Genomic DNA, 25,580 nt, shown 5'->3' on the forward strand with positions numbered 1-25,580 from the left:
ATAACAGGAATAACAAATGACTGTTAAGACTATCCAAATAGTACAAACATGTAATAGTAAAATTTGAAACAGTGCTATAGAATATATTCTTTTTTTTAGCTTTATTCATATTTTATATTTCAAATCTTTATATAGTGCCATTGAGGATTAGTTGGTTTTGTTTTTCTCTGTGATTTTTTGTCTTTCCTTTTCTCTTGAAATATTGGTTTGGTTTTCAGTCAGTAATTGGCTTTGTCTATATCAGTCTATATACAATTTCCTAGTTTGTGTTCCAGCATGGAACACCTGCCAGCAATGAAAATGATTGTGATTAACCTCAAATAAAGGTCATATGCGTGTGTGTATATTTATATTTACATATATACATATATTTAGATCACAAGTAATGTTAAAACTTAACATCTAATTCTCCTCTATTTTATAATTTAAAATATAGTGCCAAGTGTTTGGTTCATTTATGTATTTGATCATGAGAGAGAGACTTTTTCTATCAACTGTGCTGCATGTTCCTTCCCAGTAGCCATTGTCAGCAAGAGTCAGTGGGGTGTAACTTTGCCCATCAACACACACTCCAATCACACCAGGGATATGTAGCCTGAAGGAAACATTGCTGTTCTTAGGTAGAACACCCTCCAGAGGCTGCACCAGGTCATAGTGTTTGGCCCAGTTGGAGTATGTTAATGGAAATACGGGCCACCTGACACTGGTGTTAGTACTAATAATGAGATAGTTACATAAATAGGTATATTCCTTACTATTTCCAGACTTAATAAAAACTTGTAAAACATAGGTTCCTGATTGTGGAAGTTGGACCTTTATTTCCACTTTGTCTTTGCTTTGTGCTTTGAAGATATGTCTGCGCTCCATCTCTTTTGTCATCTGTATTTCATCAGAGTGTAAGGTACAGTAAAGGTTGATGTCCTGCTTCAGTGCGAAACTGATAGAACAGCACCCGTCATCTGTATAAATAACAGGGTCATGGTGTGAGGGATGACTGAGACCAACCTTTTCTGTCTCTGCAGTTGGCCCAACAGGATTATGAAGGCTAGATGGAAAAGGGGGCCATTTTATGTTAGGATTAGAACATATTATTAAATAATTACAGATGTAGCCATTGTCATTTGCAAATATCAAAAGAACATAAGACCCAGCACGTGGGAGGCGAATGTTAAACTCTACCTTGTGCTTTTGCACACTCTGTATTACATGATTGGGAATAATCTGTGAGTCACCAGATTTCAAGTTGACAATAATATCTAGCATCCTATCTGTTCTAAAGCTAATAGTGCAGCAGCCATCCTCTGTATGAATAACTGGATCTGTGTGTGAAGGTTGCAGAAGCCCAGCTTTTTCTGTCTTCAGGGTTGGGCCAACTGGGTTGCAAAGGATAGATGGGAAAGGCAGCCATTTTACCTTAGGATTTGAGCATATTATTAAATAGTTACAGACATATTCATTGGGTTCTTCAAATATCAAAAGAACATAAGATCCAGCACGAGGGAGACGTACATTAAACAGTACCTTGTGCTTTTGCACACTTTGTAGTACATGGTTAGGCATGACTTCTATATCATCAGATATCAAGTTAACAATAATATTTACCACCCTGTCTGTTTTGAAGCTAATAGTGCAGCATCCATCATCTGTATGAATAACTGGATCTGGGTGTGAGGGATTTAGTAATCCAGCTTTCTGTGATAACCAACTTGGACCAACAGGGTTATTAAGGCATTTGGGTATCTTCATGCTAGTATCAACAAAACTGCAATTAACTCTATAATCCATAATAAGGTCATATTTTCCTTCAGATTCCTTCCTACGGGCATATATCTGTAGGACATGCTGCCCAGTCTGTTGAGGGTAAACATCAAGCATCATTCCATTGTCCAATAACCTTAGCACACCTGATGTGTCTTTTTCATCGAGATGAAAGGTGAATAGCAAGTTTTGGCAGCTTTCAATGACAATAGAGGCTTTTCCTTTCACTACAAATTTTAGAAAAGTGTTAGGTTATTAAAAATAATTAGACAAATAAGGTAACAGTTTATGAAATATTAAAAAATAGAAACAAAACATTACTTTCTACAGTAAGAGATCATAATACAGGATGAAGCTCATATTAGGCAATCATATCAAGGAAGATACCACACAAAATGGGTTTTCACTCCGAACCCAGCCTACAAAAATAGTTTTCCCTGGGACAGAAATCAAGCGGTTGTCCCTATCCTTGTATCCAATCAGGTTTAATGTACACTCATGTTGCCAACAGTTTCATCCCAGGTGAGTATTGCGCTGCTCGTATCGGACAGGGGTATGAACCATCAGACACAGGTAGCAACTAAATTAACCAACCTGGGCCAGAGAACTTGTCCTGTCTGAATATACAGGAAGTAGATGCAGATAGCAAAATAACCAAACATACTACCTTAGCTCTGGATCTGATGAAGGTAAAATATTTAGAGTCACAAGTTGAGGTCAGAATTGAAGAGAGCAAAATGGCAGAGGTCATAAGGCAAGGTCAACGGTTGGGCTGACTCCCCCCCCGCAAGAAACACAATGCCAGCACTTTACTGTGGTAAAGGTGAGGAGGCATCTCATGCGCACAATGTGGATCGGAGACAGGTAAGTTATATTGTAACAGTGAGGGGTCCCTACTTCTACTTTGACTTCTACTCAATGCGAAGTCTATTCTAGAAGAAAACACCTATTTTGGATGATTAAATATTTAGGTAGGTTCAACTTACAACTGATATTTATCTTCCTTAATGTATCCCAAGGTGACAGATCAGTGAACCAAACTATACCCTGGTGGTAGATCAATGCACCAAATTAGCAGCTGGGAGAGTTTCAATATTCTATAAAATTAAGATGTCAGTCGTTTAACATACAAATATAATCACCCACATCAGAGCAACAGGAGAGGGATACAGAGACTTCAAAAATGTTTTCATTTGTTACCTGTTTCAATAACAGCTGTTTCTGGCTGGTAGGAAACCATGCCTAGGGTGTAAAAGTCGCTTCTGACATACACACTCATTTCAAATTGCTGCTGAGATATACATGTTTCCAGTAATTGACATTCTGACTTTTCAGGAAAGTGATCCATTATGAAGAGAGCTGGGTGAGTGAGGAAGTAAAACTCACTGTACCTAGAAGAGACAAGAAGAAAACACTACTGAGCGCTAAATAAGGGTAACTTTAAATTAGAGAAAAACATTCACTAGTAGTCTAAACCACTATGTCTAACTGCACATCCACCTTCATTGTACAGAAATAGACACATCTTAATAGCACTACACAGATGCTGTATTAAATTCCAATCCTTCCTTATCATGCTCATTGCTATGCTCAAGGGTGGCCATGAATGAATCAGAGAGTGCTTCAGAGGCTGGTCAAATGACTTTCTTTCAAATAAGACCACCATTATCCCTGTGTCCTGGAGAACAGACAAGTGAAAACATCTAATAAAAGTAATCTTTAGTTTTTATCTAAGCAGAAAACATGGCTGCATAAGATCTTGAAACGCACATTATGCAGAACACCAACACTTTCTGAGCTATTGTACATCAGCCACAGGAACTCAGAATTTAAGTATACCTTCTGCCAGTATGTGTAGACAGTGTAAATGTTGAGTTCTTGTAACAATAAAGTGGATACTCCTTAAAATATTTACAACATCATATTACCCAAACCCATAACCATACTCCTGCAATCATGGTCAAAAGTTTTGAGAATGACACAAGTATTGCTTTTCACAAAGTTTGCTGCTTCCGTGTTTTTAGACCTTTTTGTCAGATGTTGCTATGGTATACTGAAGTAAAATTACAAACATTTCATAAGTGTCAAAGGCTTTTATTGAAAATTACATTAAGTTTATGCAAAGAGTCAATATTTGCAGTGTTGACCATTCTTATTGAAGAACACTGCAATTTGCCCTGGCATGCTGTCAAACAACTTCTGGGCCACATACTGACTGATGGCTGCCCATTCTTGCCTAATCAATGTTTGGAGTTCGTCAGAATTTGTGGGTTTTTGTTTGACACCAACCTCTTGAGGATAGACCACAAGTTCTCAATGGGATTAAGCTCTGGGGAGTTTCCTGGCCATGGAACCAAAATGTTGATGTTTTCATCCCTGAGCCGCTGAGTTATCACTTTTGCCTTATGGCAAGGTGCTCCATCATGCTGGAAAAGGCATTGCTCGTCACTAAACTGTTCTTGGATGGTTGGGAGAAGTTCCTCTTGGAGGATGTTTTGGTACCATTCTTTATTCATGGCTGTGTTCTTAGGCAAATTTGTGAGTGAGTCCACTCCCTTGGCTGAGAATCAACCCCACACATGAATGATCTCAGGATGTTTTACTGTTGGCATGACACATGACCAATGGTAGCGCTCACTTTTCCTTCTCCGGAGAAGCATTTTTCCAGATGCCCCAAACAATCTGAAAGGGGATTCATCAGAGAAAATGACTTTACCCCAGTCCTCAGCAGTCCAATCCCTGTACATTTTGCAGAATATCAGTCTGTCCCTGATGTTTTTCCTGGAGAGAAGTGGCTTCTTTGCTGGCCTTAACACCAGGCCATCCTCCAAAAGTCTTCACCTCACTGTGCGTGCAGATGCAGTCACACCTGCCTGTTGCCATTCCTGAGCAAGCTCTGCACTGGTGGTGACCCGATTCCGCAGCTGAAACATCTTTCACAACTATTGAACCTCTCTCCTTGAAGTTCTTGCTGATCCGATAAATGGTTGATTTAGGTGCAATCTTACTAGCAACAATATCCTTGCCTGTGAAGCCCCTTTTGCGCAAAGCAATGATGACTGCACGTGTTTCCTTGCAAGTAACCATGGCTAAGAGAGGAAGAACAATGATTTCAAGCACCACCCTCCTTTTAAAGCTTCCAGTCTGTTATTCTAACTCAATCAGCATGACAGAGTGATCTCCAGCATTGTCCTTGTCAACACACTCACCTGTGGTTACGAGAGAATCACTGACCTGATATCAGCTGATCCTTTTTGCGGCTGGGCTGAAATGCAGTGGAAATGTTGTTTTTGGGATAAAGTTCATTGTCATGGCAAAGAGGAACTTTGAAATTAATTGCAATTCCTCTGATCACTCGTCATAACATTCTGGAGTATATGCAAATTGCCATCATAAAAACTGAGGCAGCAGACTTTGTGAAAAGTAATATTTGTGTCATTCTCAATACTTTTGGCCATGACTAGGGATTTAAAGCGGTGATGGCAAAGTCGCAGTTTTCTGGCAAACTGCATAAATCGACATTTCATACATTTACCCCCAGGTCTGTTTAAAAAAGATTAAAACTCTCCCAGTCTATCCCACACACGGCCTTTTGCCTTACAAATTATTCCACCACCAATGTTTTTTCTGAAGAACTTACATTCTTATTCAGGAAGATTTCAGTTCTTCCTTTATCTAACCTAATCTCTCACAATTTACTATAATCAGAGTTATCAGAAATCAAATGATCTCCTCTGTTTCAATTATGTAACGTTCTATTGTACAATATCTACATATGTCATTTTGAAATGTTTTTCATCTTCAGCATTGTGGATTCATTTTCCATATTAAATCATACTTAATAGGTTTGATTCTCTGAGTTCTTACAAAATTACATCTTTTATATGTAATAATAACAATTAAAGAAAAGCATTAGATATAATTACCTATCATGATCATTTGAAGATTACCGATTCAGATCTATTTGTCTTGAGAAATGATGCTGTATATATTATTACCTATATTATGTAAAACATGCATTACTCACTGGAAGGTGAACGTGGTTACATTGTCATCACTTTGTCCAGCTCCCCATGTGCTGTCCAACAAGTGCCAGCTTCCCTCCAGATACACCATATTCCAGGCATGGTTTACTCCCCCTGTTATCTTCTGTCCTACTTTGTATCCTGCACCTTTGGAGTGGCCACTGACCTCCTTACATTGAACTCCGGCAAAACTATTTAAGAAAAAAATATCTCTCAAACAAATGTACAGTATATAGCTGGCAATCTGAAATTCTTATGATATAATCTACCAACAATTACAGTTTACATTTTTATTATTTATATATTGTTTTATAACAACTTACCTGACATCAGTAGCATATCTATAATGGATGCAGGGTGGGCAGTACACACAGACATATTGGCGAGGGCGGTTCCGCGCCTGTCTGTGACTCATGGATCTGCACTGCACCCATGAGGTGGGCTGTCATCACCTTTTATGTTCGTCCAGTAAAGACAGCCCACCTCATGGGTGCAGTGCCATGAGTCACAGACAGACACAGAGTTGCCGTAACTAATGGGTCCATAAAATAGGTCGTCATAAATCAATATATATATAATACAAATAGAAATTCACTTCCCTCCATCAGTTGTTTGTTTAACACACTAAAATTAACATATTCAAGGCTGCAGCAACAGTTGGAGCTTCCCTCTGACCCAGTAAGTACAAAGAAGGTCTTTCCTTATCACAAACATTATATTAAACATCTATTTTAGAGGCCACTGGCTAAAGTACTGTCTGCTTTTATTTTTATATAACTTGCAATATTACCACCATACTCAACTGGATTGCTCAATAAAATTTATACAAACCTAATAATTATGCTGACACAGAGAGAAATTAATCTGTCATTGAAATAGAATACTGCCTATTATTTCCTCTTCTGAAAGCTCCATCTAGGGGTCATAGTTGAAAACAGTTCCTATGCTCATCTCTCTTACTACTTGTAACTACCCCCTCTGGTGGACACCAGAAATAACTATTATTCTGTTACATAGAGCTCACCATGTACTCTGATTTCAAACTCTTTGCACTTCTGTTTGACATAAAGCCATCCTCTTTGACCAAACTGGAATCTACATTATTATAAAAATATTTAGTAGAACCTCATTACTCATCAAGAAAAGAGAAGTGCCTCCAAAACCAAAAAGGGTTTCTCACAGGAGATATCTAATACCTCACACACCAAGAAACCCAAAAGGCACATCTCTTCCCTCCACCTTTTCCTGAAACACCTCCAGAATCTTCTATAGAACTCAACGACTCACTAGCTACCAAAATAAACTTACAACCTTAGATGACCGTACTAAAAACTCATTCACCACCAAACTTCAAAAGTTGTCTGGGGCCCTCAGAAGTGATATTACTGAACTAGCAAGAAGAACAACAGCTGTGAAAAACAAAATGGGTTCCAACTCAAATTCCCAAATGAAGCAACACAAGAAATTGAATATCCGCAAAGGAACGTTACATTTTTAAGAGCCAAAATGCAGGGAATGAAAAAACAACCCTAGAATTTGGAACTCCAGATCAGGGACCAAAGTTTATCCAAGTAACCTTAAGTTATACCTTATTAGTCTATTTCAATTCATTGCTTCCAGCTTAATAGACCAACATTTTAAGATTAAACGGGCACATAGGACAGTTCGCCCAAATCCTATAGACTCAGAGCCTACTGAAGGCTGTATTGAGTGGCTTTCCTGAGCAGGGTGCCTGGTGCTCCCATTCCGCATAGCCCGACTAATCTGTTGGCATTCACTTCCACAAATGGGTTGCACCGACAACCATTCTCGGTTGCTGTAGAATCGGCAGTTCAAACAAACGGTAATTAGTTCAAACAAACAGTAATTAGTCCAGAAAGACATGCGTCTTCCACAGAGTAAAGAACCGTAACTGAAGACAGAAGTTGTATTGAACGTGTACTTGAAGCCAACTGGATATTATAAAGTTTCACTTTGCACTCCCAAACACTGAACCTAGCTGGTCTGTTACTTCTGTAATCTGACCAATACACTCTACCCCCTCTATAGGGTCAACAGCAGTGATCACTCCTCAATTTATTTGAGGTGCATTGATCACTATCCCTCCCTCTCTTTCCTAAACACTTGCCTTAACTCTCTTTCAACCCTGCTGAGTACTCTTTTCTAGAGACACACAGTTCTAGGCCTATCTATTGACCCGATCACCTCAACTGATTGTTCGAGTATTCCCTCCATGAATCAACCAATATCGTTCAAATTAAAATTGATTACTACCAAAGGCCTTAGCACCCCCAAAACAGGTCCCTCTAACACAAATCATTTAAGAAACAATCTACCCAATAAAAAATGGAGTGGCCATCATGAACCGTAAAATAGTGCCCTTCCAGGTGCCCAGGTGGGAAACATGATACCAGATTATCACATTAGGTGATGTCTAGTTCCTAACTCTGGTCAAGTAGGTTTCTTTACTATATTTTTTGCAGAATTCCATAAGTCACAAAAGATCATTTTTCCTGTGGGAGGTGATTTTAAGGCTATTCTTTCAGCTGACCTAGACAGATTGGACCCTAGGCATATGGCTGGGACTGTTTTATTTGACTCGTGGAGGGCAGCTAACCCAACATTAAAAGATTACACATTTTTTTGTATCCCCACATATCCGATTCATGATTATAACTTAACATGATTTTAGGGCATCATTTGACCTTGTGTATAACACAAGAATTTACTCATCACGGAGACTAAATTAAACTTTGCTAAATATCCCTAAATGTAAAGAACATATATGTTTCCAAATACAAAAATACTTTGACTTAAAGTTAACTCTGGATACTCCTCTCTCCACTGTATGTGAAGGCCCCAAATCAGTAATCGCAGGTGCAGCTATCAAAAGTCAAAGCTAGACTCTTTACTTTCTTGGTTACAACACTTTGAGCAGACACCTAAATATAATCACGGAACATATTTATAAACAAATTTTGAAACAAAGAGGAGAAATTCAATCAATCTTTGCAGAAAAAAACTAAAAAAACCCCTGATGGCTCAATAAGACTTTTTACAAAAAAGTAATAGCCGCACTGGCCATCATGGCCATTAGGAGCAAAAATGGAAATTGGAGCCATGACCAAGGAGTAATAAATCAATCTGTTTACCAATTTTATGACTCACCTTATAATATCCATAAAGATAGATCACCTCCTGACCTACAAACTGTTCTGCTATTCAGTAATATTTAGATGGATGCAAATTCCAAATTAAAAAAATTATACACTCGTAAAACTTAACACAGATATAAGAGAAGAGGAGATTATTGTTATCGTAGATTTGTAATGAGCCACAGTGCTCTGCAGTGCCATACAGTAGGGAAAACAGGACATACATAAAACAAGGATATGCAAGGTAGACAATGTAAATGCAGACATGAAAACAAAGGATAGGAAGGGTCTTGCTCATGAGAGAGCTTACATTCTAATTACTATCAAATAATTCTAATACAATCAAATACCAGAAGTCGGTGGAGGTGGAGTTGGCCTCCTCCTCTCCTCCATCTGTACTTTTCGTGTCATTCCACCTGAACCCTCCCTCTCCTTCTCCTCTTTTGAAGCTCACTCCATCCGCCTCTTCTACCCCATCCATCTCCGCGTCACTGTCATCTACCGCCCCCCTGGCCCCACCTCCCTCTTCCTTGACAACTTTGCTAGCTGGCTTCCTCACTACCTCTCCTCCGATCTCCCCTCGATCATTCTCGGTGACTTTAACATCCCCATCGACAACCCCACCTACCCTGCTTCCAGCAAACTGCTCACCCTCTCTTCCTCCCTTGGTCTCACCCAATGGACCTCCTCCTCTACCCACTGCCTTGGTCACTCCCTTGATCTTGTCTTCTCCTACCTATGTAATCTCTCCGACTTCTCCATCTCTCCCTTTCCTCTATCTGACCACCATCTCCTCTCCTTCTCTCTCTCCTCTTCTCCTGCTCCCCTCCCCCTGCCCAAACCTACTCTGTCCATACGCAACCTCAACGCTCTTGACCCTGCCTCTCTGTCCACCTCTCTCGATACCCTCCTTTCTCCCCTTTCCTCCCAGGCCTGCCCCAACCAGGCGGTCTCCCTCTACAATCACACCCTCACCTCCGCTCTGGACGCGGTCGCCCCTGCCCACTCCGTCCACCCCCGCTGCTCCAAACCCCAACCCTGGCACTCCAAATTTACCCGCTTCCTCCAAAAATGCTCTCGTTCCGCCGAACGTCACTGGAGAAAATCCCACTCCCTGGCTGACTTCCTCCACTTAAATTCATCCTTTCATCCTACAGCTCTGCCCTCTCACTCGCTAAACAATCATTCTTTAAATCCCTCATCTCTTCCCAGTCCTCTAACCCCCGCCGCCTCTTTGCCACCTTCAGCACTCTCCTGGCCCCCTTCCCCCCCTCCCTCCTCCCTGACTGCCTCTGATTTCGCCTCCTTCTTCTCCTCTAAAATCGAGGCCATCCGACTTGAAATCTCCTCCGCCACTCTCTCTTCCCCTCCACTCCTTCCGTCCAACCACCGGCGAGGAAGTCCACTCTCTCATTTCATCCTCCCCCCCCACTACCTGTCCCCTGGATCCCATCCCCTCCCACCTTCTTCGCTCCCTTTCCCCCACCACCTGCTCCCACCTCGCTCACTTCTTTAACCTCTCCCTCTCCACTGACATCTTCCCCTCCTCCTTCAAACATGCTCTCGTATCCCTCATTCTTAAGAAACCTAATCTCGACCCCACTTCTCTCTCGAACTATCGCCCCATATCTCTTCTCCCTTTTGCCTCCAAAATTCTCGAGAGGCTCGTCTGCAGCCGTCTCACCTCCTACCTTTCTGAATACTCCCTCCTTGATCCTCTCCAGTCTGCTTTCCGCCCCCTCCACTCCACTGAAACTGCCCTGGCTAAAGTCACCAATGACCTCCTCTCTGCAAAAGCCAGGGGCCACTTCTCCCTTCTTATCCTCCTTGACCTCTATGCAGCCTTTGACACTGTTGACCACCCCCTCCTCCTTCACACCCTCCAGTCTTTCGGCCTCTCCGGCCCAGTCCTGTCCTGGTTCACCTCTTACCTTACTCACCGTTCCTTCTCTGTCACCACCTCTGGGTCTCTCTCCCCCCCATCCACCCTTCCAGTCGGGGTCCCTCAGGGCTCTGTTCTGGGACCCTTACTCTTCTCTCTATACACCTCCTCCCTGGATGAACTCATCAGCTCCTTCGGCTTCAGCTACCACCTTTACGCTGACGACACTCAACTATACCTCTCCTCTCCTGAGCTCTCTCCCTCCCTCCTCTCTAGGGTGTCCGCCTGCCTCTCTGCCATCTCCTCCTGGATGTCCTCTCGATTCCTCAAACTTAACCTTGCCAAAACTGAGCTCATAGTTTTTCCTCCCTCTCATACCCCATCCCCTTCTGACCTCTCCATCACTGTCGACAACACCTCTATCTCCCCTGTCCCCCAACTTCGCTGCCTTGGTGTCATCCTCGACTCCTCTCTCTCCTTTGGCCCCCACATCCTCTCTCTTGCTAAATCCTGCCGCTTCCAGCTCCGCAACATCGCTCGCATCCGGCCCTTCCTCTCCCAAGATGCCACCAAATGCCTTATCCACTCTCTGATCATCTCCCGCCTGGACTACTGCAACCTCCTCCTCACTGGCCTCCCCCACTCTCATCTCGATCCCCTTCGATCCATCCTTAACGCTGCAGCTAGGCTTATTTTCCTCTCTCGCCGCTCCTCTTTTGTCTCCCCCCTCTACCTAGCCCTTCACTGGCTCCCATTCCCCTTCAGAATCCTCTTTAAGCTCCTCACGCTCACCTACAAGGCCCTCGCCAACTCCACTGCGCCCTACATCTCCACCCTCCTCTCTATTCATGCTCCATCCCGCCCATTCCGTTCTGCCTCTGACCGTCGCCTCTCTTCCCCCCTTATAACCTCCTCCCACGCGCGTATCCAAGACTTCGCCCACGCTGCCCCCCTCCACTGGAACAAGCTCCCTCCCTCCATCAGAACTTCCCCATATCTGTCCAGTTTCAAACGGGCCCTAAAAACCCACCTTTTTCTTAAAGCCTTTCTGTCTCCCACTTAACTTCCTACCTTATCTTCTGCCTCTGTCCCCCTACTCTCCCTCTCTCCCCTGCGTTTCTCTGTCTGTCCACCCATCCCCTTAGATTGTACGCTCCTCTAAGCAGGGCCATCTCTCCTCCTGTTTCCACCACTTCTAACTCTGCTCTCCAGCTACTTAGCCCTCCTCCTTGAGGGTCCTCCAACCCACGTCCACTCTCGCTCCCTCCTCCCCCCTGGGGGTCTCCCTGTCTTCCGCGCCCTCCTTCTTGGGCCCCGTCGTTTGCGGATCCTCCCTCCCCCTTCCCCGCCCTCTCTAGCTGTGCATTGAGCTTACTGAGTTGCTGTGTTTACTGTACTGTGCTGTCTCCCATTGTATTGTAATTTTGTTTGTCTCTGTACGGCGCTGCGGATGCCTTGTGGCGCCTTATAAATAAATATTAATAATAATTAATAAAAAGTCCTCCAAGGCCCTGGCCATGATCGCTTCACAATGTCTTACTACAAAACCTTTGCCCATACAGTATTAAATTTCACACTTGGCCACGACTTTCAACTATATTTGAGAGGAGAGAAACTCCAACCTGACTGCACCTGATTCCACTTTATTGTAACACTCAAGCTTAACAAAGACCCAACCAAATGTGCCAGCTATATGCCTATTTCCCTGCTGAGCACAGACATCAAGTTTTTTGCAAAGGTTTTGGCAAACAGGCTCAATATGTACCTACCTTATTTGATTGACCCAGATCAAGTTGGTTTGTTCGCACTAGACAGGGCCTTAATAATACCAGGGGAACTATAAACATTATTTGCTATAGTAACAAATTAAAACCCCCTTAGTTGTTCTGGCTCTTGACTCTATCTTATATGCCTTTGAATTCAATTTTCCTTCTATTTTTATTTTGTATAGTTGCAGATTACAGGTTCAAGTTGTCTGATCCCTTGGACAATATTTTTACATGACTTTTTAGTGTAATTAACTTATGTTACATACCATGTTCATAACTTCTGATTTGTGTTGAAATGTTTCCTATCCTCTGTCTACTACCTGCTGTGATAAATGAGGAGTTTAAAAAAATAGAAATCTCAGGACTATCATCCCAAGAAATTCTGGACAGTTGACAGGTATGTATGGCAGCCACCCAACAGTATATATAATATCACACAGTATTAGTTGATAGATCCCATTTTACTGTTGGAATCACGCATATGCCTTTCCCTAATTCAGATCTCTAATATGGTGAATATAATAGTGTTTAATTCTTTAGTTTAATCCTAATACTGGTTGCAGGACTACAGTGCACAGTCATGACGGTTAGCAAGATGGTGAGCATACTGTAGGACATTCAGCATGTTACTAAAGAAAAGCAGATGGCCAAAATACTGGGTGCGTCTATGCTAAATAGTGTAATGTTAGTGTGAAAGTACACATCAAAGTTTAACGTTTAATTAACATTAACTTATAAACCTGTATTGTAAATTTATAGTACTGTCAAAAAACCCAATCATACCGAATAAGCGAAGTGGCGCCATGCTGTTACAAATACACAGGAACCAGCGCAGGCTTAACAAATGTGTGCTTCTCTTCATCTTACTTTAGTGACATGTCATCCCATACACTTTGCTGTATATTTAATATATATGTACATTATACAATCCGCCACAGAGAAGAGGTTCTGCTGTCCTGTGCATTATGATGACTATAATGGTGTTGATATGAATGAATCTCATGGAGTGTATGAGAGATGGATATGATATAAAGGATATGATTTTAAAACACATTAGCAGCGCTCAATTATCTGTTAATCCTGTGCATTCGGTAAGAAGGTCCACCCACTAGTACCACATGACTCATTTTGAAAAAAGTTCTATGACGGAATACATAAGTGAAGGCAACACACTTCTAATTCTGATGGGAATGTCTCAAGCTATTTATGTTACCTGCACATACGCTGAAAGAATGAGGCATATCCACCACAGACTCCCTTTCTTGTACGGAGAATGACATCTGGGTCAGTAGATCTCAGAGCTTTATTTGTATATCCGTGAATATCGTACTCTGCATACAAATAAATATCCTAGAATTAAATCATGATCCTGGTGGCTATACATACGCATTTACTCTTTATGTACACAAATATATATAAAAATGTTCCAGTTATCTGTTACAATTGAAGATATCTGATATTATTTGGGTTCCATGTGGGATATATTTTTATTATAGACACCAATGTCACCTCATGTAGATTACTGCAGTGTTTACTGCATGAGACAATTCAGGTAATTTGCAATGACAAGCAATGCAGAAATGAGCCTCATTCTTTCATCATAAATATACTATTCCGGGATGGAAAAGTAGGGACAAAGTAGAGAAATAACATCAACGACATACAAAATGGACAACAATGGATACTGCACTGAGCTATGTTTCTCCTGCTCATCATCAATGATCCCCACTTACATTTATGGAGCTGCCCCATGAGATTATACACAATTTGAAATATATTCTGTTACGTTCATATTGTATTTTTAGACTTAGTAGCCCTTTAGTTCTGTAAAATAATAAGGAAATTCATGTCGTTCTTGCTATTGCTTTGTTTTTATCATACTTCATTTGTTCCAGTTTGGTTTTATTATTATGTTGTTATTATAATATATAAAATCATGTTATTAATTGAATAATACACCACTATATTTATTAACAATGTCATTACTCTAGTATTTATTATTATCCGTTGTGTTCGTGAAAAAGCAGTATATAAAAGCACTTGCTTGCCCTGACAGTGCCACTAGGCCTCTATACACAGCTAGGGCTGTTCCTTATCATATAAGCAAACTGGGCACATACCTGGGGTAACACTGTTCATGTGGCAGCATAGACATAGCTTTAGTAATTTTCTCCTTTTTTTTTTACCTACTAGGGCTTTACCAGACAGGTTTCTTAGTAGAAATAAAGGATACAGTGGCATGAGAAAGTAGAGTGTATTCACTTGCATTATAAATATAGCCCTGTATAAAACCCTGTCTTAAGTGAATTTCATACTTACCAACCCCATAACATAATTTAGGAACACTTTGCTGTTAGACAGTTAAATCAGTTGTTTGCTGAACACTTTATATAGACAGAGAACATCTACGAGAAGCAGCCAATGTGCATCGCAAAACTTCTTGATCAATGTGCACATCTGTACTTCCACACACATAGAAGGTTAACCTAAGTGTGCGGAGAGGCAGAGATATCTCCATAGGCTCACTGTGGAAAAGTCATACCAAGACCGACCTCCGACCTCATTCAATAAAGTAAATATTTCCATTTGAGAAAAATGCTGCTTGGTTTAGCCTCATTTTTTACTTAAACTAATCATGAGAGTGACTAGACATCAGGACAGTTCCCATTCTAGCGGCATGTATATAAAGCAGACCCTATTTTGGTGGTAAATATACAAAGCAGACACCATTCTACAAGTGTACAAAGCAAACTATGTCCTGGTGACAAATTGAAAAGTATACATAGCGTGGCTAAGGTCCTATGGACTCCATTATATAGGTAAGCTAGCGCCATCTTGAGATGGCCTTAGTGTATTGAGCTTTGCTTTTCACTGCTTGTAAAATTGGATGACATTGCAGTCCCCATAGAATTCTATGGGGACTGCAGTGACCAATATTGAATAGGTTAAAGCAGGAGAAATCTCTGCTTGATAAATTAAAAGAAGAGCTGTGATGGCTATTCTCTGTTTTTTCCATATTTTTGGGTCATCGCAAGCTTAGTAAATAGACCAGTAAGTGTTTTCAAATACTTAAATACATGTTCTGTGTCATATTAATAATCCAATGTTTCAGCCTATAAAGCCTCCATCAGTGTTCAGCTGAAATGTTGTAAATCAAATATAGCTCACTAGTTTTAATAAAAACGATTTTTTTCTACCTTGTCATTCCACAATATTATAATAGACCTACCTATGTGATAGCATATCCATATCCAGATAACTCTTGTTTTCTCCAAGTCAGTGTTAGCATCATGTATAAGTTCCTTCACTAACTGTTCTAGTGTCCCTTTGGTCTCATGCTGTTACGGAGCATAAAAAGAAGTAAAATCACACAGATAATATGGGCAGCACGGTGGCTAAGTGGTTATCACTTCTACCTCACAGCGCTGGGGTCATGAGTTCAATTCCCGACCATGGCCTTATCTGTGTGGAGTTTGTATGTTCTCCCCGTGTTTACATGGGTTTCCTCCAGGTGCTCCGGTTTCCTCCCACACTCCAAAAGACATACTAGTAGGTTAATTGGCTGCTATAAAAACTTGACCTTAGTCTCTCTCTGTCTGTGTGTGTGTATATTAGGGAATTTAGACTGTAAGCTCCAATGGGGCAGGGACTGATGTGAGTGAGTTCTCTGTACAGCACTGGTGAATCAGTGGTGCTTTATAAATAAATGGTGATGATGATTTTTTACCTTTCATGATTTCAACTTTTTGTGTTTACAGGACAATTGAATGTATTTTTCAGCTTATGTACACCCCCGACCTCAAAATGTCAGTCTTTTACAAAGGCAGGGCCCTTTGCATTATCTATTATGTGTCCATGGCTCTCTCCCAATCCTTTCTCTTACCTTTTCCGTGTTATTTGTTTTTTCCTCTCCCCGTCCTCTCTAGTTTTCTCTTTTCTCACCCCTCCTTTCTCTCTCACCCTGGTTCTGTCCCCTCTTCCTCCTCACCATCCTTTTCTGATTCTCTCTCTGGCTCTCTCTGGATCTTCTGTCCAGCCCTCTTTGGTGCTCTCTCCCCCCCTACTCTCTGGTTCTCTCTCCTCTGCCTACACTGCTGCTTCCCACTTCCTCAAGTTCTCTTTCCTCTATCCCTCCCCCTTGAGCAGCTCTTTTACCTTAATGACTCTTCTCTTCTGAAAATCAGAACCGCGGCTTCCCTTCAAACATTGTGTAGGAATGACAGATTGATGCTTAAAGAGAAAGACATGGCTCTGCATTTCTTTTTATTATAGTAGGTCCGTGGTGTTACCAAAATCAAAGGCGGAACTAGCGAGCTGTGGGCCCCGGTGCAGGGAAGAGGAGAGGAGGGAACCGGGTCCCCCAAACCTCTGCATCTGCCATGCAGCCGGCCCCATTATCTCTATGGGGCACGGTGCATCGCACATGCTACACGAATGGTAGTTCCGCCACTGACCAAAATACCAGAGGTGCATCCCCCAAAAGCTGGCCCTGCTCCTAGTATAATTAGCTAAGAGTGATTTCTCATCACCACAATTCTAGACTAAGGATGGTCACTTTGTACCTTTGAAGCAAAATCATCCAATTTCTCAAACTTCTTTAGGTTGATCGTTAGAGATTTCATATTAGATCTGTCCCAGGGATAATCTATGCATTAAGAAGATATAGTAATTTAATTACTGAAAACATCATGATAAAATCAAGCAATAATATTTATCATGTATAAGTAGTAAACTTCATGTTACAGGTGTGTGCAATTTGAAAACTGGATATACGTTTGCCAGTGCCAGACTAAGGGCTAAATTTAGTTGAAAATAATCATGAGTCTATTCTTACTGCTGGACTGGTTTTAGTACATCTCACAGTTTACTTAAGACTGATTCAATAAAATACATGCATCAGTTTTACCCCAACAAATGTCAGAATCAATCTTTCAATCAGGGAAGAGAAATAGTATTGTAATCGAAAGTATTGGAAGAGAGAAGGAAATTCACAATTTACCACCTATTCTGTAGTGTTAAATATAATGTTTAAAAAACAAGTGGGAATTTATAAAAGTGAAATATACAGAGTAAGAAGTATCCAGCATGTGGAATCTGTACTATACGCAGGTTTTCTGTGCGAAGGGTCGGGGTGCCTTTGCTAAAAAAGGGTCACTGTGCAAAAGGGGGATTTCCATTGGCCAGTATATTTCACAGGTTTAGGATGCGGCTGCATTATACATTAGGAAGTACAGGGTGTGAATGTGATTGAAGATTAGTAAACTAATCTTTTTTAAAAAAATTCTTACAGATATTTAATATAAACAGTCTGGTGAGAGTTTTCCTTAAGTTATTCTTACTTTTATTTTAGCTTCTTCATTAAATTCTAGTCCAGAATTTTAAGGTGTAAATGTATCATGCTCCAATTCTGCAGGTTGACGATATTCAGTGAGTTTGACTGCTAAGTTTAAAATCGCAAAGCCTTTAAGGTCAAAACGCGCCCAATATCGGCGAGTTGCAGAAATTGGAGCATAGTACATGTACCCCTTAGACTTTAACTTGCTCTGAATATTAGAGTATCTGATGTTGTTTTTGTTGCATTACTGTCCAAGTTTTAATACTTGGCTTTACACACTAACTTGAAAGTGATAATGATGATGAAGTTATTTTATCTTAATAATTAATATAGTGCATTTTTCCTAATTAATTATTTTTATTTATTTAACACATTTTTGTACTAAAAAGAGAAACACTGCAGATATTGTGTAACATACTGGTTTAAAATGATCTAATGAATATATTATAGAGAACTGGGTTTTCTAGATTTCGTGTTATATAGTGTGAACCTTAAGGAATGTCGCCTAATATATTCTATCAGAACAAAAATGGTCTGTATACAATTTTCCAATATATTATAAAAATCACTCTAAAAGTACCATGTGAAAAGACCACAAGAAAAACTTGGGGTGGTCCCCAGGCGCCTGGGGACCACCCCAAGTTTTTCTTGTGGTCTTTTCACAGTTCAACCAGGGAGGAGGGGTCCCCCCCGTTTACATTGTCCCCATTTTGGCAGCCATCACCGATATCAACTGGTGTTTGCGCAGATATATAATATTTTTCTATACGACTACCCTAAAAGTACCAAGCTACCTCAGAGAAATAATAATCAAGGCCAGTGGCTGGCTCCCATTGCTAATGAGAATTAGGTGATTACAATAATGCACATACAAATAAGGAAGTGTGCTCTTACAGAATTTTGCAGCAGTTTTGAATTTTTGCTTCTTTGTCCCCTGTAAGACATTTTTATTGCTCTCATTGTGATCTGAAACTGAGATAACATTGTCAGGTTAATTATAACTCATATATTCATGCACCAATCTAGGCAGTCACTTCACATGATTCTGTATGTGATTTAGTTCTTTTATCATCTCTTATATGATCTTGAAGTCCAAGTTTATTTTTTTACTTTTATATTCTTGTACACCTTTTTCTGTGTCAATCTCCACTCTATGGCTCTCTATGGATCCATGCTGCACATTCATTACACATAAAATGAATACACTAATTCAACCCTTTAAAATTCTCACTAATATGCAAGTAGGCCATTACAGTAAGGATACAACATTTTTTTTCATAATAAATACTTTGCAAAGGACCCAAAAGAAATGTGTCCTCATTTGATGCAAATAGGCCCTGATTATTTGGGGTAGTAGACTTATGGGTAATGTCAGCACTTTGAGCTACTGCCTTAGAGAGTGGGATTTTAGAATATGACTCATGCGAGTGCTGAAACAAGAATTTCTAACTTTCCGAGCAAGTGTGAGACACAACATCACAGAAACCCATATTAAAATATGGCGGAGGGCCCAGTGAAACCCATCCACTGTCCCGATGCCCCTCCTCTGATCTTTCAAGTAGGTAATGGGGCCAGTACATGGACAGTGGGGTCCCTTTTCAGTGTTTTTATGTATTTTCTTATTTGCAGCAGTTCAGACATAAAATTGTGTTTATTTATTAACTGAAAATGAGTTTCCTTGTGGTTTTAACATACTATTTAGAAGTTGTATATAAGTATAATCTCCCTTTATAAGTTAGAGAATTTTGCACTTATATTTTGTATGGTAAACTCATGCTCTGGATGTGGGAATTTTTTTACATTGGCAGCAAATCTATTTAGGAGCTATCTATGAGGTATTAAGCTCTGAGGGCACTGTTTTTTTATCCACCAAACCGATGTCTCTGTATCTTATTAGGCAGCTCAGACAGGATGTCACAAGGAGGTCGGGCTCTAACATTGCCATTAATAGTGATGGTGGTAGTGAAGTCAGGCATGGGAGATATGGAACCAAATCACTAGGACTGTCGTCACCTGGAGCTGCTTCCTGTCATCACAGTGAGGGTCATGCAAATTTACAAAATCAGTGTTGTTAGCTTAAAGGAAAGTGCACTTCAGTGGAGACAAGTACAACATACTTACTTGCATATTTCTTGCCCATACAAAACAGGTAATATAATATAATTGTGCCATTATTGACAATAAAAAATAAAAGAAAGCTCATCTTTCAAAAGGTACTCTCTCATTATGCTGATTCTCCCATGATGGAGGGTTTGGTGGAAACTAATTTAAAGTGCAGTCTGAACATCAAGGCTATACTGCCTCTAGTAACTGAGCAGAGTGGGTTTAATAGCTACTCTGCATATACCCTACAAGGCCTCTTATTTTGCTAGTTAGAGCCCTGTACTGGTCTCTGCTTGTATCCTGCACTGCGCGCGGCACTAGCTGTGGATATGTGCCTTATGCATTTGATCTGCGAAAAGACTGGTGTAATAATTGGTGTAAGCACTGCGTTGTGACATAAGCCTAATCAGTATGGGAGCAATGCCGTTCAATATGGGGACAATGCTTTATGGTGTTTTTTGGCAGGGATCTTTTGATGAGCATTTAAAACAAATGGTCTGAAGATTATATATACATTCCTAGGATTAATGATTAAGTTAAAAATTGGCATTATGAGATAATAAATGTGACGAGAAAAAGGCACCAAAACAGGGGAGCGGGAGTCAGAGTCTGTGAGGAGAAATCTGAAAGAGAATAGGAAAGTGACAGAGGAGCTGAGAGATGGAGACACCAAGTGTCACGGTTTGGTACACTGGATTCTTGGATCTGCCCAATCTTTGCCCTACTTCCAGCAGGGCGCAGAGTCTAACGGACGGATGGTATTCGCCAGTGATCACCGCAAGGTGATTAGGACTTAGCGGTGTCCGTCTGCAGGTCGCGGTCCCCACCAGGAGTGTCAGGCGAGATCGTAGGGGAGTAGATAGTACGATGTTAAATAGAGGCACAATGAAAGTGGGTGGAATGTAAGCTCTTTAGTCAAGTAGCAGGGTGAAGACAGATACAGAATGAACAATACAACTAGCGGGTAAATGGAGGCTAATGTAGCTTTAGCAATACAGCCTGTAGTGTCGTGGCACAAAAGATAGAAGCAGCGTGAACAGTCCAGCCAGCAGGGTCACAGGACCAAGTGTAGCTTGAGCGATACAGCCTGTAATATAATGACACAATGAAGATAGTTGCAGCACAAACAGTCCAGCTAGCAGAGTAACGGAGACAAGTGCAGCTTAGGCGTTTGGGCCCGTAGTGTAGCAGCACAGTGAAGACAGGTGCAGCGGGAACATTCCAGCTAAAAAGGTAACAGAGACAGGTGCAGCTTGAGCAGTATAGCCCGTAGTACAGCAACACAGCGGAGACAGGTGCAGTGTGAACGGTCCAGCCAGCAAGGTAACAGAGACAAGTGCAGCTTGAGCAGTATAGCCCGTAGTACAGCAACACAACGGAGACAGGTGCAGCGTCAATGGCCCAGCCAGCAAGGTAACGAGGACAAGGAAGCGCTGAGGATCCAAGTAAACATATAGAAGACAGACAGAGTCTAATCAGGCAGGTAACTTGATGAACAGGCACTGAGGAGAAGGGCGAAGTGCTTTTTCAAGTTTGTAGCCAGAACAGAGAACCAATGGGAAACATACAGAGGACACAAAGGCTTAGGGTCTGTGCATGCACAGAGCCAAAGCCAGGACGCCAGCAGCTGAAGTATACTTCAATGGGGAACAGGTGAGCGTCTTGGTCCTCGGTTGTGGAAGCCGAATGAGCGCCGTGTGACACCAAGTCTGTAGAATTAGTATTTCCTTAATCACAACATTTAGACTGGGTTCTTCATTTTGTTTGTTTAAGCTTTAGGTCTCACTATCGGAACTGTATACTTTCCCGAAGCCCCTTGGTGGCAGCAAGGAAGGAATGTGTAAAGTTCAACAGAATACTAGAGCTTCTAGTACCACAAAATGTAAGCCTCTCAAACTGATATGTTGCTCTACAGTCTATTACTGTTACAGTTCTCAGGAGTTTTCTACCAGTGTTAGCGCTGGCCTTCCTAAGGCGCGGAGTCTAAAGAACCCCCTTGTCTTCACCAGGAACCGCCGCAAGGCGGGATGGATTTTGCTGCCGGAGGTCCGCAGGTCACGGCCCTTAGGTTAGCCCACTGACACGTGATAGGTGACAGATGGTTGGTAAGAGATCCGGCAGAATAAAGGAGAATAGACTCTGTAGAGGTAGTGTAGTACAGCATAGAGGAGCAGGATCGGTTAGCTGAAGAAACACAGCAATTACATAAGAATCCAAGCCTTATACAGTGGAACTCCATGTCGGATACACTGTGGACACACCACACTCAGGGGAGTCGCAGGGTCGGATACAAAGGTGAACAGGCAGCAGCGTAGTCAATAAGGATTGCAGAGTCAGATACACAGTTGCACAGGCAGCAGAGTAGTCAATAAGGATAGCCGAGTCAGATACACAGGTGAACAGGCAGCAGCATAATCAATAAGGATAGCCGGGTCAGATACACAGTTGCACAGGCAGCATAGGTTAAACAAGCCAAGGCCATACACAGGGAAACACCTGAAACAGCACAGCACAACAGCACAACTTGTTGCTCTAAATAGGCTGCAGTGTCCAGGTGAGCTTTATATAGTTTGCAGATAGTATATGCCGACTCCCAGCCACGGTCATATGACCGCCCAAACTAGGAAGTGATGAGCTGTACACAGAGGCAGGGAAATCAGCAGCACAGGAGCAAGTAAGTTTGTGACAATTACCAGACCTACAATTGCTGTCTCGTGGCACCATTGAAGAATTCAGAGCTTTGAGGTAACCTGGAGATCATGTTCCCTGCACCTAAAGACTCTCATTAGAAAACATTTTAAAAATATTACATAGTGACTGAAGTCCACTTTCTTCTACATTCCACCACTTCCAGCAGAATTCCATCTAACACCCTGAGAACTGTAGCAGACACCTACACCATTTCATTGCAACATCTGAAGCCCCAGGCAAGGATAGAGGGCCAAGGGTTTGGATGTGCTAGACTTATTATTTACCAACATGACCGACAGGGTTATATACCAAAACCTAGTGATAGTACATCTGCTCATATGGCCATTGTGAGGCTAAAATTACATTAATGTTTATCCCATTAGTGTGCAAAATGGAAATTCAATTCATATATAACACATACCTCTGCATTGGTGATTGTGTACTACTGCGGTTAGTAAATTACCTTGTAAGTATCTAAGTTACAGGAAACTGAAAGTTATTATTTAAAAGACATAATAATTGTAATAATATAAGGGGGGCCGTAAAGAGTCACTAGCGCCTGTTTGCTCACCATCATCTCGGTTACGCTTCCCCTGGTTGCTTTCCTCATCATCAGTCTGAAAGCCTTGAAAAAACAGATATACAGGAACATGTGAGAAGAAGAGCACATCGTGCTGTGGTTTGCCCACACCACATTGGGTGTGGTTGATTCATCAAACCCAGTTGAAGGGCTGAGACAGAAAAGTTGCACCAATGCCGGCTACATTGGTCTGTCAGAGTCAATAATGAAAAGTGCAGTCCTTGATTACCATCCCCCCACATACACTGTGTACCCCACAGTATGCTTAGTGTCCCCATAGTATAAGTACGACACACAGTGCCCCATAGCACCCTGCAGTTTCAAAGTGCCCCCATAGTACCACACAGTACACACATAGAACCCCACAGTATGCACAGTGCCCCATAGTACACTACAGTTATACACGGTTCCCACATGATCCTGGCTCCATATCAGTATCAGCAGTACAACACGTGGGAGGAGACATCTCTCACCATCCTACTTCCAACTGCAGTGGATGCATTGCTTTTGGGTTTAGGCCAAGTATACATAGTGCTGCGAAGAACTGAGTGAGCAGTATACAGCTTTACCTATGACACTCCATCCCAGGGCAGGACCAGACACCCAGGGGTACACTTCGCACTGCACAGGTCTGCTCCAATGCTGGAAATTGACAGGACTGGGAGGTCTAGGGGGATGGCAAGCCCAGGACTGACCCATCTTCCTCTCCCCCCACCTGTCTCCCTTGTAAGTTCCTTTCCCACTAGAACAACCTATATACCCTACCATTACAAACACTAGGGTTAATTTCATCAGAAGCCAATTAATCTACCATGATTTTGAAGTGTTGGAGAAACCCATGCAAACTTGGTGGGAACCCTTTGCAAATATAAATAAGGTTTATTGCTGTTTTCTTATTTTAACCTGAATATTGCAACAAAGTAAATTCCTCAGATATACCCCCACCTTTTTCAACATACTGCTAATGCATCAATGTCATTTTATCACAACTTTTTTTTGCCTGCTCTGACTCTCATTGGAGTATTGGGGAATGTAGTTTAAGGTATAATGTAAAAGGAATATCTGGGAATAAAGGAAACTTAGAAAAAAAACTGTTGTCCATTCCAAAAGTAAGCCCTACGGAGAACAAATGCAACAACATTTCTAATTAAGATAAATTTGGCTAATCAAGTTACCCTTCATTGAAACAAGGAGTTCACGTCATGAGAGGTACAATGGGTTTAGAGGAGCCTCCTTTGAAGCATTGATCCTTGACCGTTTTTTCACAGATAAAAGTAGCATTAGATTACAATTGGTGAGGTAACCAATGGGCCACTTAAAGGGGCAGATTCAAGTCCCTAAATATCCGTGCAAGATGCGTCTGGAATGGCCGCAATACACCTCGCATGGATATTTTTTGACAGAAGTAACACTGATTTTTACATGCGCCCCAAAGAGGTGTGAGCAACACTCAGGGGTAAATGTATCATACTCTGATTTGTACAAGGCGCCGGAAATGTGTTGTTGACAGCTAAAATTTAAAGCGGCGCTGCCTTGTAAAGGGAAACTTCTTGGGTACATTGCGGACAACTGAATCTGCCCAAAAGGTTACTGTACATAGTCACTTTGTAAGTAGAATGCCTGCTCTGTTTGTCATTGAAGGATTGGGGAATCATGGAAAATAGTTTCCATTCCGAGGATTTTAAATTATTTTAATTTGTTGTTATTTTTTTCCCTTTGGCTACTGATTTTTTTTTATTTGAAATGGCTGCTAGTCACCATCGAAAAATTACATTACAGTATTGGGAAGGTTCAAAAGGCAGTTGCTGAAGAACCCCAACAAGAATTTTCCTTCAATTACACTGAAAACAGTTCCGACCAGGGGCAGGCTGGGCTGGGGGGCAGGGTGGCATTTGCCCCCCCCGGGCCAGTCCCATAGTGGGCTACCTTGGGCTGGGTCACTAGGCCACCTGGATCTTTTTCCTTTAAAATGTTCCTAATAAGCTGCTGAGTTGAGTCTTGCCCCCTGGGCTAAAATTTGCCAGCCCTCCCCTGGTTCCAACTCTTCTTCTATAGCAAAAATAACCAGTAATTTCAGGTACAGTAAACAGCAAACAGAACTAAAAGAGGACAATCAATAATTTTGATCCTTTATAAATAGGTCCTTTAGTTTGCTACTGATATAAAACCTGCCTAATGTTTAAACGGTTATAGCAATCTTTCCAGCTAAACCTTTTTATCTGGTCTGAATCCTTTAAACTAAGTATTACAAAATGGCAAATGGGAAAAACTTGGACTGTTCT

General features: G+C 41.4%; 1 protein-coding gene across 1 annotated transcript in view; it reads right to left on the reverse strand.

Moving 5' to 3' along the window:
* Nucleotides 1–402: 402 nt before the first annotated feature.
* LOC142143128 (kyphoscoliosis peptidase-like) overlaps nucleotides 403–25,580 on the reverse strand; it is a 91,028-nt gene continuing 65,850 nt past the window's right edge. Inside the window, exons 4-11 of the mRNA XM_075200841.1 lie at nucleotides 23,290–23,343; nucleotides 17,152–17,234; nucleotides 15,819–15,927; nucleotides 13,803–13,920; nucleotides 5,786–5,974; nucleotides 2,959–3,149; nucleotides 1,606–1,985; nucleotides 403–921 (exon numbers count right to left, since the gene is read on the reverse strand). Of these exons, the coding sequence (XP_075056942.1) occupies nucleotides 403–921; nucleotides 1,606–1,985; nucleotides 2,959–3,149; nucleotides 5,786–5,974; nucleotides 13,803–13,920; nucleotides 15,819–15,927; nucleotides 17,152–17,234; nucleotides 23,290–23,343 (1,643 nt within the window). The remainder of the gene's footprint in view (nucleotides 922–1,605; nucleotides 1,986–2,958; nucleotides 3,150–5,785; nucleotides 5,975–13,802; nucleotides 13,921–15,818; nucleotides 15,928–17,151; nucleotides 17,235–23,289; nucleotides 23,344–25,580) is intronic.

Source organism: Mixophyes fleayi, chromosome 3 (assembly GCF_038048845.1).
Source record: "Mixophyes fleayi isolate aMixFle1 chromosome 3, aMixFle1.hap1, whole genome shotgun sequence".
NCBI classification, from domain to species: domain Eukaryota; kingdom Metazoa; phylum Chordata; class Amphibia; order Anura; family Limnodynastidae; genus Mixophyes; species Mixophyes fleayi.